Source organism: Megascapheus bottae, chromosome 6 (assembly GCF_031878675.1).
Source record: "Megascapheus bottae isolate mThoBot1 chromosome 6, mThoBot2.hap1, whole genome shotgun sequence".
NCBI classification, from domain to species: Eukaryota; Metazoa; Chordata; class Mammalia; order Rodentia; family Geomyidae; genus Megascapheus; species Megascapheus bottae.
The window spans coordinates 12,713,483-12,728,578 of record NC_143514.1 but is presented as its reverse complement, the minus strand read 5'-3'; the positions used below and the strand labels follow the sequence as shown (position 1 = coordinate 12,728,578).

At 42.6% G+C, this 15,096-nt stretch overlaps 1 protein-coding gene across 4 annotated transcripts in view; it reads right to left on the bottom strand.

Annotated features, from left to right (window-relative positions):
* Cdc14a (cell division cycle 14A) overlaps positions 1-15,096 on the bottom strand; it is a 152,396-nt gene that overhangs the window by 54,477 nt on the left and 82,823 nt on the right. For all 4 annotated transcript variants that reach the window (XR_016535909.1, XM_090334273.1, XM_090334272.1 and 1 more), the window contains 2 exons: positions 10,234-10,321; positions 3,514-3,744 (listed from right to left, as the gene is read on the bottom strand). Coding sequence is in view for 3 of the 4 variants with exons in the window: in XM_090334273.1 (XP_090190399.1) it covers positions 3,514-3,744; positions 10,234-10,321 (319 nt within the window). In the remaining variant the exon portion in view is untranslated. The remainder of the gene's footprint in view (positions 1-3,513; positions 3,745-10,233; positions 10,322-15,096) is intronic.

Sequence of the window (15,096 nt, the reverse complement as noted above, 5' to 3'; positions counted from 1 at the left end):
TTACAAAAAGATTGTTACATACGTGTACAATCGTACTGAAGTAGCAGTCTCAAAAATATGTCATCACATATACATGTGGTCTTCCTGTACAAGAACTCACCCCAGAGCTGATGCTCCTGATAGTAAAAAGTACTAAAACAAATATATACAGTTCTTTAAAAGTAAATATACAGAGTATATATAAATATACAGAGAATACTGGTATCCAAATAGGAAAGGGAAAGGGGGAAAACAAGATGATTGGAAGAGAGTGAGATGATTGAGAGGCCCTGAGTTCAAACCCCAATAACAGCACACACACACACACACACACACACACACACACACACACACACACACACACACCAGAAAAGATTCTGAAATTCAGTGAAAGCTTTGCATTTCTTCCTTGAATCTGTCAACCCAAGATAGGAATTGTTAATCTACAGATAAATTATATAGCCTGATAACACAAAATTAACAAGCCTAAAGGGCCAAATAATCATCGAAGAATAAATACTAATTTTTATTTGTAGCTCATAGAAGTTGAATTCAGGGCCTGGGCTCCGTCCCGGAGATCTTTTTGCTGAAGGATAGTGCTCTATCATTTTAAGCCACAGCTCCACTTCTGGTTTTCTGGTAGTTAATTGGAGATTAACCTCAGATCTCAGTCTCCTGAGAAGCTAGGATTATTATAGGCATGAGCCACCAGCATCCAGCCTGATTTTTTTTTGGGGGGGTGGGTCATGGGGCTTGAACTCAGTCTGGGCTCTTCAACCCAAGGCTACCACCCTACCCTTGGGCCAAGCCCCACTTCCCATTTTCTAGAGGTTAATTGGAAATAAGAGTCTCAGGTCCTTTTGTGCTTGTGGTGGCTTTGAACCTTGAACCTCAGATCTCAGTCTCCTAAGTAGCTAGGATTACAGGCGAGAGCCACCACACCCAGCTCAGCATGATTTTTTTTTAATAGTATGAAACTAGGGCTGGGAGTTTGGCCTAGTGACAGAGTACTTGCCTAGCATGCACCAAGACACGGGTTCCATTCCTCAGTATCACATACATAGAAAAAAAGCTGGAAGTGGTTCTATGGCTCAAGTGGTAGAGCTCTAGCCTTGAGAAAGCCCAAGAACAGTGCTCAGACCCTGAGTTCAAGCCAGGACTGGCAATAATAATAGTAATAATAATATGAAACTAAACATTGAAGGAGAAAATATCAATATTTCCCACAAAACCTTGGTGGCCACCATATGCCCATTAACTCTCAAGTTCTTTGTACAAATATTTAACATACATGAAATAGGGGTCAGGGTTCAATTCCTCAGTACCACATACACAGAAAAAAAGCAGAAGTGGTGCTGTGGCTCAAATGATAGAGCTTTTGCCTTGAGAAATCCCAAGGACAGTGCTCAGGCCCTGAGGACTGGCAAAAAAAAAAAAAAAGAAAGAAAGAAAGAAAGATAAAATAAACGCAGGTGTTTTCTTGAATCTTCTTCTAACAAAATGAAATGCAGAAGAATAGTTAGGGTAGGAATGAAGCACACCGGGGACAAGCCATCACCCCTGTGGACTTGAGTGAGCAAGGCCACCTCCCAAAGCAACACCAGCCCTACGCCCAGAGAGGACAGGGTGTGGGGACAGGGGACCAGCTGCCTCAAAGATGCCCTCAGGAGGACTCAACCCATCCTCCCTCCCAGCCTCAGGGAAACCAGCCTCCCTCCTTTTGTTGCTCACATGTTCCGCCAAGCACCTCCACCTACTCAAGTCTTAAACATAGAAACGAGGGCCTACAACACGGTATTTTAATTTCTGTCAGAAGCAAAGCCACAGGCATCTGAATAAAGGAGTTACAGCAGCTTCAAGGCACAGGAAAAGAACAGTTTCATCCCCAACACCTACTAACCAATTAGCATAAGAAGCAACACCCCCCACCCCAGATACAAAACAAAAAGAGCAGCACCACCTAGTGGCCATGTGTGAGAAAGGAGAGGCTGAATCCCAAACTGGACATAGCATCAAAATCAGAGATCCGGTAAAATACCTTCCACCAGGCTGGCAAACTTAAGTCAAATTCAAGTCTACTGACCAAGCTGAGGACAAGTGCCACTAGACTCTGAGTAGCTGAAATGAGTTTCCAGTTGAAATATAAAATATATTTGAGTGTCAGGAGTTTGGCCTAGTGGTAGAGTGCTTGCCCAGCATACACGAAGACCAGGATTTCATTCCTCAGTACCACATGCATAGAAAAAGCTGGAAGTGGTGCTGTGACTCAAGCTGTAGAGCTCTAGCCTTGAGAAAGCTCAAGGACAGTTCTCAGAGCCTGAGTTCAAGCCCCAGGACTGGCATGTATATATGTGTGTGTGTGTGTGTGTGTGTGTGTGTGTGTGTGTGTGTGTGTGTGTATGAGACAGACTTAGATTACACAAAAGTATTCACTCTCTGGATGCTGGTGGCCCATATCTATAATTCTAGCTATTCAAGAGGCTGAGATCAGAGGATCACAGCTCAAAGTCAGCCTGAGCACAAGGCAGCCTTGAGACTCTTATCTCCACTTAACCATCTAAAAACTGGAAGTAGAGCTGTGACTCAAAGTGGTAGAGCACTAGCCTTGAGAAAAAGAGCTCAGACTCAGTGCTCAGGCCCTGAATTTAAGACCCATGACCAACAACAACAACAAAAAAGTATAAATTCTTTATATCCTACTCAAATTCACTGGAGATCCTCTATTTTTACTTGCTAAATGTGAAAAGCCTGTACTTACTACGGCCTGAATCCCCAAAATATCCACCCCAACAAGTCTTTCTAGTCATCCAGAAAGACAAGTAACCCAGCCAATTACTCTAAGCCAATGGCCAGGACGATGCTCTGCTCTATAAGGAGAAAAAGTAGCACATGAGAATCAGGTACTAGTAGCTCATCTCTGTAATCCTAACCACTCGGAAGGCTAAAATCCAGAGGATCATAGTCCAAAGCCAGTTTGGGTAGAAAAATCTCTAAGACTCCATCACCTAAATAATCAGCCAAAAGCTGGGCTGGTGTGTGACTCAAATAGCAGGGCTCAAGCCCAGCAAGCAAGCTGAGGGAGAACCCAAGTCTTTTGAGTTCAAATCCTGGCACCAACAGGGGAAAGAAATTAGTAGGTGAGAAGGGAGTACAGTGTTGAATAGGGTCCAGGTGCTGGATGGTGAAACAGAAGTGCAAATACATGAGGTGGAAGGGACAGGATGGAGGCACCAAATCAAAGCAATGGGGTGGGGGGAGCACAGGTGACAACACTTGCCTCTTCAAGTTTTCCCTATTGCGTTGGCATGGCTGCATTTGCTTCCCCTGTCTTGTGACGTTTAGGGTCAGTGAAGCCAGGATCAGAAAAAAAAACAATGGCCTTGTCAAGAAAATCCAGGGATTGCCCACCCCCGAGTGGACGGGGGTGTAGACTGGAGGCGATGGTGAGCACGCGCACGTCCCTGAGCCCGGAGCTGGCCCTGTTGAGGTTCTCTGGAGGGTCGGGCCCCCCTCCCGCCCCAGGCAGCGGCCCACCTTTGCAGTGGACGGCAATGGCCCCGGTGGTGTTCTCGCAGATGTTCAGGAACCTGCGCACGATGTTGTCGCTGGGTGTGCTGCCGTCGATGAAGAACAGGTCGTAGTGCTCGAAGCCCGCGTCGGTGAAGCGCTTGGCCTCGTAGATCTTCTTGTTGAGTCTCACGATGGCCGTCACGTTGTGCTTTTTGAAATAGGGGAAGTAGGCTTCGGGGGCGTGTAGAGGATAACCTACCGAAAGAGAAGCACAGCCGGAGAAAGAGGAGCCCACGGGGTGCACTGGCCGTCCTGCGGCCTTCCACACACCACACCCCAGCAAGAAGGAAGGCAGGCGAGGCCTGGGAGGCAAGAGGGAAAACTGCAGTCTCCATGCGTACCAACGCCAGAGCAGGGGGAGGCAAAAACAATCATAGCAAGGACGGGGACCACCCATTCAAGTCCCAACTCTCAACTTCTAGGATTTAAATCCATCCTCCAGCCCTCCCCCCACAAACAGAGACACCCTCCAAGCCCTTGAGTGCACATATCCCACGCAGATTCGGAAAGATTCAGGGTGATTGATTTCCACTCGTGCATTATGCTTCATGGAATGAACAGACTTCAACTATAGTCAAGAGCCTTTATGCAATAGATATGGCTTCAGCGATTATATCTATATATACATACATACCACAGCATAAAAAGTTCACCACTATTAATAACAATGGAAAGAATAGTAGACTCACAGAGAATAAACTTGTGTGTGTGTGTGTGTGTGTGTGTGTGTGTGTGTGTGTGTGTGTGTGTATGTGTACCAATCCTGGGACTGGAACTAAGGACCTGGGTGCTTTAACATTCAAGGCTAGTAGTACACTCCCACTTGAGTCACAGTTCCACTTCTGGCTTTTTGGTGATTTAATTCAAAGTGAAGAGTCTCATGGACGTTTTTGCTCAAGCTGGCTTTGAACAGTGATCCTCGGATTTCAGCCCCCTGAGTAGCTAGGATTACAGGCAGCAGCCACCAGCAAGCACACACACCCCTCCCTCCAAAAAGAAAGATAAATGTACCAAGCACAAGTGGCTCACACCTATAATCCTAGCCACGCAGGAGACTGAGAGCTGAAGATCATAGTTTGAAGTGAGCCCAGGCAGAAAAGTTCCCATGAGACTCAAACCACCGGAAGTCCCGCCTGCCTTCAACACCTCCCACAGCGGGAGACAAGAGCCACCAGCATGCCGGCACAGCACCGGGCTGAGACAAGGCCCCATGGCTTCCACAACCCAAGGCCAAACTGCCAGCCTTGTAGCATTCTCTCAGGTGCCAGTCATCTATCGCTGCCTCAGTTCTCCTCACACAGCTGATCAGCCTGAAAAGCCCCTGCTGTTTCCTCCATAATATTCTGGGTTCTTATTGTCTTTTCTCTCTCCTCTCCATCCCCCCCCCAACAAACTCCTTCTAGTAAATATCCTCTGCTCAAAATACCTATTGTGGTTCCTTCCCGCCTGGATTTTGAAAATACACTTTCCAGGAAGGAAAATCAGGAACATTCTGGATACCATATGAGCACTACTAGATAGATCTCGTAATGATCTAGATAATGAAAAAAAAAAGTCTAGTTCTACAGCCTTCTTTGAAAGTTCATGGGGTGTCCAACATATTCTAATAAATGCCTTTGTGCATTTACAGACTATGCCGCTTTGGAGAAAACAGGTGGCACAGAGTGTACTTAATATGTTCTATGCAGAAACAGCAACTTATGCACACACAAAAGCACAGGCTCTCCTATTGACAGCAGCAGCAACAACAACAACAACAAGTCTGTTTTCTGATTGGTTTCTTTGCTCCAATCATTATAGTCTAAAGAGAAAATGACTGTGCTTTCCACAATGAAGTAGGAGCTTCTGTACCACGTGAAGAATGGAAGGAAAAGAGCTTCAAATATATAGGAAGCCTTCCTCAGGTGTGCCAGGCTGGTGAGAGCCTCTCCTTTTGGGTTGCTGACACCTCTGTGCCTCCATTATTGTCTCTGCATAATTCAATGTCAATTTCTCACCTGCCTTCCTAACACCAAAGTTATAAGAACCTCTCCTTTTCACTCAAGGTTAAACTCAGAGCTTCATGTTAATTCAGCTCTGCTTGCTCAAAACTGGTGCTCCACCACTTGAGCCATGCCTCCTGTCCTGTTTTCTGCTGGTTATTTTGGCATTGGAATCTCATGGATTTTTCTAACTGGTCTGGCTTCAAGTCAGGATCCTCTAAATCTCTGCCTCCTGAGTTTCTAGGGTAAAGGCATAACCATCATCACTTAGCCATGTTCTTTTTATATTTATTAATTTCCAGCAAGAGTAAGCAGAGACTTCAGCTAGCACAGCTAAGCAGACTATTAAAATAATGGATATCTTTTGAGAAAAGGACATTGGGTATACTTGTAAAAATAGGACAACAGTATAGTAGCATAATAATAACATCCAAAGTTTATTAATCATTTACTATGTCCCAGGCATGAACTAAGATATTCTTGAGAATTAACTCATACACCAGTTCTCAAGTCTTCTGCCTGGAAAGCCAACTGACCCTTGCACATACAGCTTGTAAGAGGTACAACCAGCACTTGAACCTGGAAATGAGACTCCTAACACCTGTGCCACAGCTGATTTCAGGTAAGACTCATCTTCATTCTAGGCATTAGGTTTCCTGCTATGAGAATCTGACTTGAATATTAAGAACTGTACTTTTCTTGCATGGTTTCAAATTCATCGAAACATGTAATGGTCACACCTCCAGCCCTTACTCCATGTGGCCACTAGATGGTGCTATGGCATCAGGTAGAGATGGGCCTGGCCTGGGAGGTTAGAGGACCACATACAGAAATTATTTCAGAACTAAAGATAATTTTTGTTTTTTGCCAGTCCTAGGGCTTGACCTCAGGGCCTGAACACTGTCCTTTGGCTTTCCTCAAGGCTGGAGCCCTACCTCTTGAACCACAGCACCACTTCTGGCTTTTTCATTGTATGTGGTACCCAGGAATCCAACTTAGGGCTTTGTGCCCACTAGGCAAGCTCTCTACCACTAGGCCAAACTCCCAGCCCCTAAAGAGATTTTTTTTTTTTAATACACTTCTTACACACATAGCTCTCTTCATTTTAAAGTTAGGAACTAACCTTTTTTTTTAACCAGTCCTGGGGCTTGAACTCAGGGCCTGAGCACTGTCCTTAGGCTTTCTCAAGGCTAGAGCTCTACCACTTGAGCCACAGCACCATTTCTGGCTTTTTCTATGTATGTGGTACTGAGGAATGGAACCCAGGTCTTCATGCTTGGTAGGCAAGCACTCTACCACTATGCCAAATTCCTTGCCTGAAACTAACCATTTTTAAAGTCTAGTCAAATACAAATCTGTCAGGAAGAGCAGGCCAATGTAGGAAGACAAAAATATGTTGACTAGGCGCATTAATGATAAAAATTGTAATCATGCTATCTGCTAGCCTACTTTGTGACCACTGCTATCCAGTCACTTCCTCCTGAGACAGCTCCACCTGTGCTAGATGGCTGTGATCTGAATCACATTTTCCTAGGGTGATATTACATGCTCGGAGCTCCCCAAGGTTCATTCCATCAGCAAAGCAGCTGCTCCAGCCATCCCCCACTGAATGAGCAGAATGTTGCCAAAACTAACGGAATTTTCCATGTCAAGCTACACACCTCCCATGTGTGTGTGTGTATAGAAGTGTGAATAATATTGTCACTTAAAATATTTTATTGAACCAGGTGCTATCGGCTCACACCTGTCACCCTAGCTACTCAAGAGGCTGAAATCTAAGGATCAAGATGGGAAGCCAGCCTGGACAGCAAAGTCTGTGAGATTCATCTCCAGTTAACCATCACCACCACCAAAAGCAAATAAACAAAGGCCAGAAGTGGAGCTTCTGTTCAAGTGATAGAGAACTGTCCCGGAACACACACACACACACACACACACACACACACACACACACACACAATAAAACTTAGGGAAAGTGCCTAAATCCTGAGTTTAAGCCCCAAGACTAGTACCAAAAAACATTTGTTTTTTGTTTTCTTTGGATCTGAAATCTAAAATGTCTACTTCGTTCTAGGGTTATCTTTCACTGATCAATGCAAAGTTGTTAAATGAAGCTAGGAGAATCACGGTAGAAAGAACTCTAGCTGCCCTCTGTTGATACAAACACACCCTTCAAACTCTCAGAAGTGTTTTGTGCCCAGATGCCAAGAATTTTAAGGCTTTCTTTTGATTTACCCTAGTATTAGCTATTTGATTAATTCCTTTTAAGCCTCCACTTCTCTACTAACACAGCCCTAAGAACATTCCTTACTTTCTCAGGAAACATAGGGTTGCTTAGTGTTGAAGAGCTCAGGGACAGTGTCCAGGCCCAGAGTTCAAGCCCTACAACCAACAACAACAAAAAAAACCATTCTATGTTAAGTGGAAAAGATAGTCATTATGCTGTGATCCCACATTTGTCTAAAAAATAGTATTAATATATGTGTACACAGGCATATGCTATTTAAGATCCAATGAGAGAATTAAGATGTGCCCCCAGAAAAATGAAGAGAAGCAGAGACAGAAAATTCACCAACACCCTGCCTCCAACTCTTAAAACTAGTAAACTCCAGTAGAATTATAGGTTTACTTTTAACATGCTTTTTTATTAGGTAATCTACATTGTCTTCTTTTTCAAAAGTAGCATGCCTTCACTCTATAAAAAAAAACCTCTGAAGTGACTCCTCATGGCTTTTGTCTCCTCTGTAAAAATGAACTTGAGTAAAACACATGAATACCAAATAAGGAAGTTCTTTTCACTTTGCCAAATGACTGCCCAAGGACAAAGCCACTTCTGAAACAACAGTGAATCAGGTAATTTTGTACACAAGACTTACTCAATCCTGTGCTTGAAAGTCTGTCAGAAAGCAACTTTCCTCCAGCACCTGACAGGTTATTAACCCCCAAAGGACAGGGGTTAATCAGTGTCCAGGGGCCAGCAGGGGAAGATTCATTGGCTCAAGATGGACAGATTCTAATTCTGGCTGTTCTATTTGCTAGCTTCACTCTCTAGGTTGGATTTTCTGTCTACAGAAATGAATACATTTCAAGCAGAATTCCCTGCCAGGTGTGCCACAAATAGGAAATACATGCACACACTGTGGAGACCAAAACACTATCAAATCTAAATACATGGAGAACAACATATAATATTAGATTTTTGAAAGAAGTAAGGGAGAAAAAAAAGAGGAGGAAGAGAAAAGCAGCAGCAGCAAAGGAAGAGGAGAATGAATCTCAACAAATCCAAGGACTGCAAAGTAGATTCCCTAAGAAAACTGTCATTCTACCCCATGACCCCTTTCTATACAGCAAACAAAATAAGAGTCATTAAGTTCATTTCAATTTTCTGTATTTTCAATTAATTCAATCTTTCGTGTATGTCACTATTATCTAGGCAATGATAAACGAATATGTAGAATATAAGTACTAATGTAATCCCACGTTCATTCAAGAAACACAAGACATTGTGGATCATGTGACTCACACAGAATCCTATGGTGCTAGCTACTCAGAAGGCTGAGATCGAAAGATCCCGATTCAAAGTCAGCCCGGGCAGAAAAATCTGAGATACTTTTATCATGAATTAACCATCAAAAAGTCAAAATTGGAACTGTGGCTCAAGTGGTACAGTGCCAGCCTTGAGTTAAGCAAGAGTGCTTGGGCCTTGTTGAAGGTGCATGCACACATGCGCATGCACATACACATACACACACACACACACACACACACACACACACACACACACACACACACAATGGTAATTTGCTTTTCCAATTTTCCAAATATATATTCCCATGACTATCCATATGCTACCCAAACTTCAGTATTTCAGCTTTTGTCAGCGACATTGTGACAGTTGTCTCAATTGAACTAAACACATCAGTTGTGGCAGTGTTTAGGAGCCCAGATCAGGGTTGAAGAACTTGTTCTGCTAGTATGTGCCCTGGGGAAACACCCCACTAATAAGCCTCCATTTCCTCCTGTGTACATTGGAGATAATAATATCTAAGTCCCACAGTTATGTGAATACTGAGCTAATGCTGTGCTTCCTTAGTAAAACCAGCACAGGCTCAGCACTTGATAAGCGATAATAAAGGATGATGCTATCAGCGCCATCAGCATCAGCGTCAACATCATCACTACTGAGGGAATTCTGCTATCTATCCAATGGTTTGACCAGTTTGTTTCTTGGACTCAGAAGTGTTTTTAATGGCTTGTTCAGATAAAGCAAACATTAGATGATAGATGATAGATAGATAGGGATAGACAGACAACCCACCTAAAGGTTTATATTGGTTTTAAAACAGAAGATTATAGCTCCAGTTACTGGAAGCTTAACATTTAATACATAAGTTACTACTATTTCCGTTTTTTATTATGAATAAATATTCTTTAAAATATCACCAAAGGAAAGAAGTGTGTCTGAGAAATTAAGGAAAATGTGCTAAAGTAAAAATGTAGCTTGTAGGAAGGAGAGTTCTGATCGAGAATCACCACTTCAATCTGGCAAATATCATGTAACCTTTCTATTAATTACAATAAAAAATACATGAAAAAAAAAAGAATCACCACTTCAGATGGAAATGTTAAATAGAAACCTCTGGTGCAAGTTATGAAGTTCAAGAAACAAAAAAAGACTGGATGGCAAATAAAATAGACCTACCATTTTCAATTTTGCTTTTAGGATGTGGTCCACTGAATGCTAAAAATTTTCCTGGAACAATCCAATTGAAGTCACCATTTTCAACTCGCTGGCAGAAGATTATGAAAAAAGAAACAGAAAAGATTTTACAATTCTTAGACAATTTAGGAAAACTACAAATAAAACTGCTTTTCATGTTGTTAATACTAAATTTCTTGGACCTACATGAAGACAAAATAATGCAGCTTAAAACAACACCATGTATTTGGCTCTCAAAATATGTTCTGTGTGATTGATCCACTTCAGAAAATTTCCTATCTAAAATGAAAAATTCAGACTATAAGAAAAGCTAGTTGACAGAGATTTACAGCAGAACAAAATCTAGAGACATAAGGCCATATAGTATGACACTAAATGTAAGGACCTCCAGGATAAGGAAACAAAAGCCATATAATGAATGATTGTTGTCCTTAATGTACTATGTTATCTCTCATCTCTTTTGCTGTTCCTTGGTTATCTCATATTGTTACAATATTTCACCTTGTTATCTGATATATTTTATATGTGCCTAATTGGTTATTTGAAATTGGATAGGGAAATCAAGATGAGCGGGGTGGGGGGGAGTGGGGGAGGAAATGGGGACCATGTCATGAGAAAGGGTATCAATGTTTGTGAAGTAATGCACCTTCTATCTAGTGAATATAATGCAACCCTTCTATTAATTACAATAAAAATATTATAAAAAAAAGAAAAGCTAGTTGATTCTATAAAATAAGTTTACCTCCTGGCCATTCTGCAAGGAAGTAAAATGAAAATTAACAACGAATGAAGGGAGGTGACAGAAAATAAGAAGTAAGCATTCTCCATGAATATGATAAACAGATTTCAACCAATAAAAAACTAGCATAAACATTAGGCTCATGATGAACACCCTCCCAAATGTTTTCCATTTTTGTGGGCAGTTATGTGCTGATTTAAGACTGCAATGCAGCAGGAGGTAGGAGGACAAGACTCAGACTTCTTGGTCCCTTGAGGTCCACCACAAATTCCAGTCAGACTAGGTGTCCCACGGGGACTGCCAGCCCAAACAGAGGTCAGCAATAAATGTGATGTTAGTCTATACACGCTAAGAGAGTTTAAAAATGGGGAGGGGCTTGAAAGCCAGGTGCTGGTGACCCATACCTGTTTAATTCTAGCTACTCAGGAGGCTGAGATCTGAGGATCATGCTTGAAGTGAGCCAGGGCAAAAAAAAAAAGTCTGTGAGACTCATCTCCAATTAGGCCCCAAAACACCCAAAGTGGAGCTATGGCTCAAGTGGTAGAGTGCTAGCCTTGAGCAAAAATGCTCAGGGACAGTGGCCAGACCCTGTGTTCAAGTCCCAGGACCAGCACAAAGGGGCTGGATAAGGAGGGGTGGTGTCGGGGAGAGGAAGTTTAAAGACCACAAAAGAACCCAACACTTTCCCACACTCCAGCACCTCCTCGGACAGGACCACTTATGACTGCCCAACCTGACACCTCAGTGGTAGAAATCTAGGCTGAGTAGAATTTGTACCCTTCTATAACTCAATTGTGTCATAATTATTATACAAATTGGAATGCTGCCATCAAGGAAAAGCTAGGGCCGCTCCTTTATTTGCTTATATGACCCACTGTGTTTGGCATGAAAATCAAAGCCTGACTATATAATGTTCCCTTTAGAAGACTGGATGTATCCTTTTCCATGCTTAACAGGTAGGAATCAAAGCTTTCCAATGACACCTTGTAAACATGTGCCTGGAGTTCACCTAGTGTAATATGTGTAACATTTCCCTAATGTCCTAAGAAAAATCTCAAGAGATGGGAGCTATTGCTACGTAGTTACAATAATTTGAATAAAGATTCAATTATACAACTCTACAGCAATTAACCATCTCCTTGTTTAAATAAAACAGTCTCAAACTAATGATCCCACATTGCTCTTGAATCGTGATGAAGCTTAAAACACTACTTAAAACTTCATGAATAAGGGTATGCTCTAGTCATCTAAAGAATAAAAGCTATTCTACACAGAAAGAGAAAAAAGCAAATTTCTATGTTTACTATGTCTGTATCCTTGGCCACCAATAAAGTTATATAAATACACATGTGCTACTGATTTATTTTGATTATGAACATCTGCTTGGTTAAAAAGTAACATTTTATAAAGCTGGGTGCTAGCTAGGCACCAGTGGCTCACACCTACCTATTCAGGAGTTGAGATCTGAGGATCACGGTTCAAAGTCAGAACAGATAGGAAAGTCCATGAGACGCTTCTCTACAATTAACCCCCAGAAAACCGTGTGGCACAGTGGTAGAGCACTAACCTTGAGCTGAACAGCTCAGGGAAAGGGCCCAGGTCTTGAGTTCAAGCCCCACAAGCAACAACAAGAAAGAAAGAGAGAGAGAGAGAGAGAGAGAGAGAGAGAGAGAGAGAGAGAGAGAGAGAGAGAGAGAGAGGGAAGCTAGATGCTTGGTGGCTCATGTTATAATCCTAGCTACTCAGGAGGCTGAGATCTGAGGATCATGGTTCAAAGCCAGCCCAGGTAGGAGAGTCTGTGAAACTCTTATCTCCAGTGAACTACCAGAAAACTGGAATTGCTGCTGTGGCTTACAGTGATAAGAGTGACAACCTTGAGCAAAAGAGCTCAGGGACAGAGCCCAGGCCTTGAGTTCAAGTCCCAGGACCAATGGAGGAAAAGAAGAGGAAAAAAGAAAGTAACCTTTTACATCAAACAGACTGAAGAGAAGCAGGACCCAGATACTTTCTTTCACTCAGGAAACCAAAGGTTTATGTAAATAAATCTTCCTACTCAAAAAGATAAACATTAGATAATCTCCAGCTGTGTTCAGCTGTTTGGATACGGTTAATGGAATAAAAAGATTTAGGTCTTAGGTTTAAACCTAAAAAAGAAATAGCAAGCAAGTTGCACCTTTTGCGATTCTAACTCCCATTTCCTGCATAGAGAACAAGAAATGTTCCCTTTTTATTTTTCTATCCCCCCTATTTTATCCTGTTATACTAAAATAAACCCTTGCTGACACTGTCACCTTGCGCGACTCTCTGTAGGGTGAGACCTTTGAAATGCTTTCCGTGTGTGGATGTCAAGGACTTGCAATTTTGCCTGGGAACTGGGAAGTCAAGCAAGCCCTCCACCATCATCTAATGACAAAACTCAGGAAGCCTGCTTGCAGAAGTTCACACCACCAGTCTGGGACTTCTCCAAGGCATGTACAAGCAAATCCAGAAAACATCAGAAAGCACACCTTCGCAAGAAAAGTACAGAGAAGATAAAATAAAATTAACCTTAAAAATAGAAGCCAAGGAGCTCACTCATTTTATTTCATCCCAGCAACAAGGAACAGTGATAAACCCAGGCAGGAAGCCTGTGAACCTCTTATCTCCAATTAAGCACCAAAACTCCAGAACTAGCCTTGAGCACAAAAGCTCAACGGACAGTACCTAGGCCCTGAGTTCAAATCCCAGGAACAGCGCTCGCACATGCGTGCGCGCGCAAGCGCACACACACACACACACACACACACACACACACACAGGCATGTTTGGTTAAATAATGTGTTTCAAGAAATAAAAAAGACACTGTTCTGAAACAAGGGGATTACTGATGATCTACACTCTAAGAAAATCCAATCTGACATACTGAAAATGTGCTACTCTTCACTTTACCTCAGGCTTCTTCCGTCCACAAAAGATTTGGCCTATTTTTCTTGAATAGCTAGCTCCCCCAGCACCTTTAAAAATACAATTGGACTTAAAAGCAATTTTCACAATTCTAAGAGCCTCATCTATCTGCACCTCTGTCGTGCTGCTCACAAATACATCTTTCAGTCCAAATACTAAAAAGTATTGGGACTACTTGAGATTGTAATAATCCTGCAGTAAAATGGAAGAGCTGGCCAGCCACTGGAGGCGCACATCTGTAATCCTACCTACTCAGAAGGCTGACACCTGAGGGTAGAGATTGGAAGCCAGCCAGGGCAGGAAAATCCCATGACACTCATCTTCAATGACCCACCGAAAAGCTGCAAGTGGAGCTGTGGCTCAAGAGGTAGAGTCTTGAACACTCAGGACCAGGCCCTGAGTTCAAGCAAGGAACAGACGACACCACACACACACACACACACACACACACACACACACACACACACGCACGCACGCACACACACACACACACACAGAGCTAGAAAACATAGCCCTTAAGGTTGACAAGTCAATGGATCAAATGTTTTCAGATCGATTCCTTCTCTTAACAGGTTTGGTTTGTTTTTCGGGGTTTTTTTCTGACAAGTTGGATAAGCAACTTAGAAGGCCAATTCAACAGTCACTCAAACACTGGCTAAAGCTTTATTATATATCGAGGATTGTGACTTGATATCATACATGAAACAAACCGCATTTAATGGAGTTGTAGATAAGTGAGAATGATACCTAACAGTAATACACGACCCATAATTAGTGCAAGTGAGAACTCGACTATAAGGCTCCACTGTTCCCCATGCAGCTCATTTAATCCATCAACTGGCTGGTACTGTCATCTCAGTTTTATCCATTAATCTTGGCTGAATTCCACCAGGCAAGTATATATGAGGCATAAATGGTGGGGGGAGGAGGGTCGTGTACTAGTGTTGGAGCTTGAACTCAGGGCCTTGGTGCTGTCGAACTCTACCACTTGAACCATAGCTCCACTTCCAGCTTTTTGGTGATTAACTAGAGACCGTATCCTTATGAACTTTCCTGCCCAGGCTGGCTTCAAACTGTGATTCTCAGATTTCAACCTCCCAAGGAACGAGGACTACAGGAGCGAACCTCCAGCACCAGGCTACGTGTTTTGTACTATTTACTTT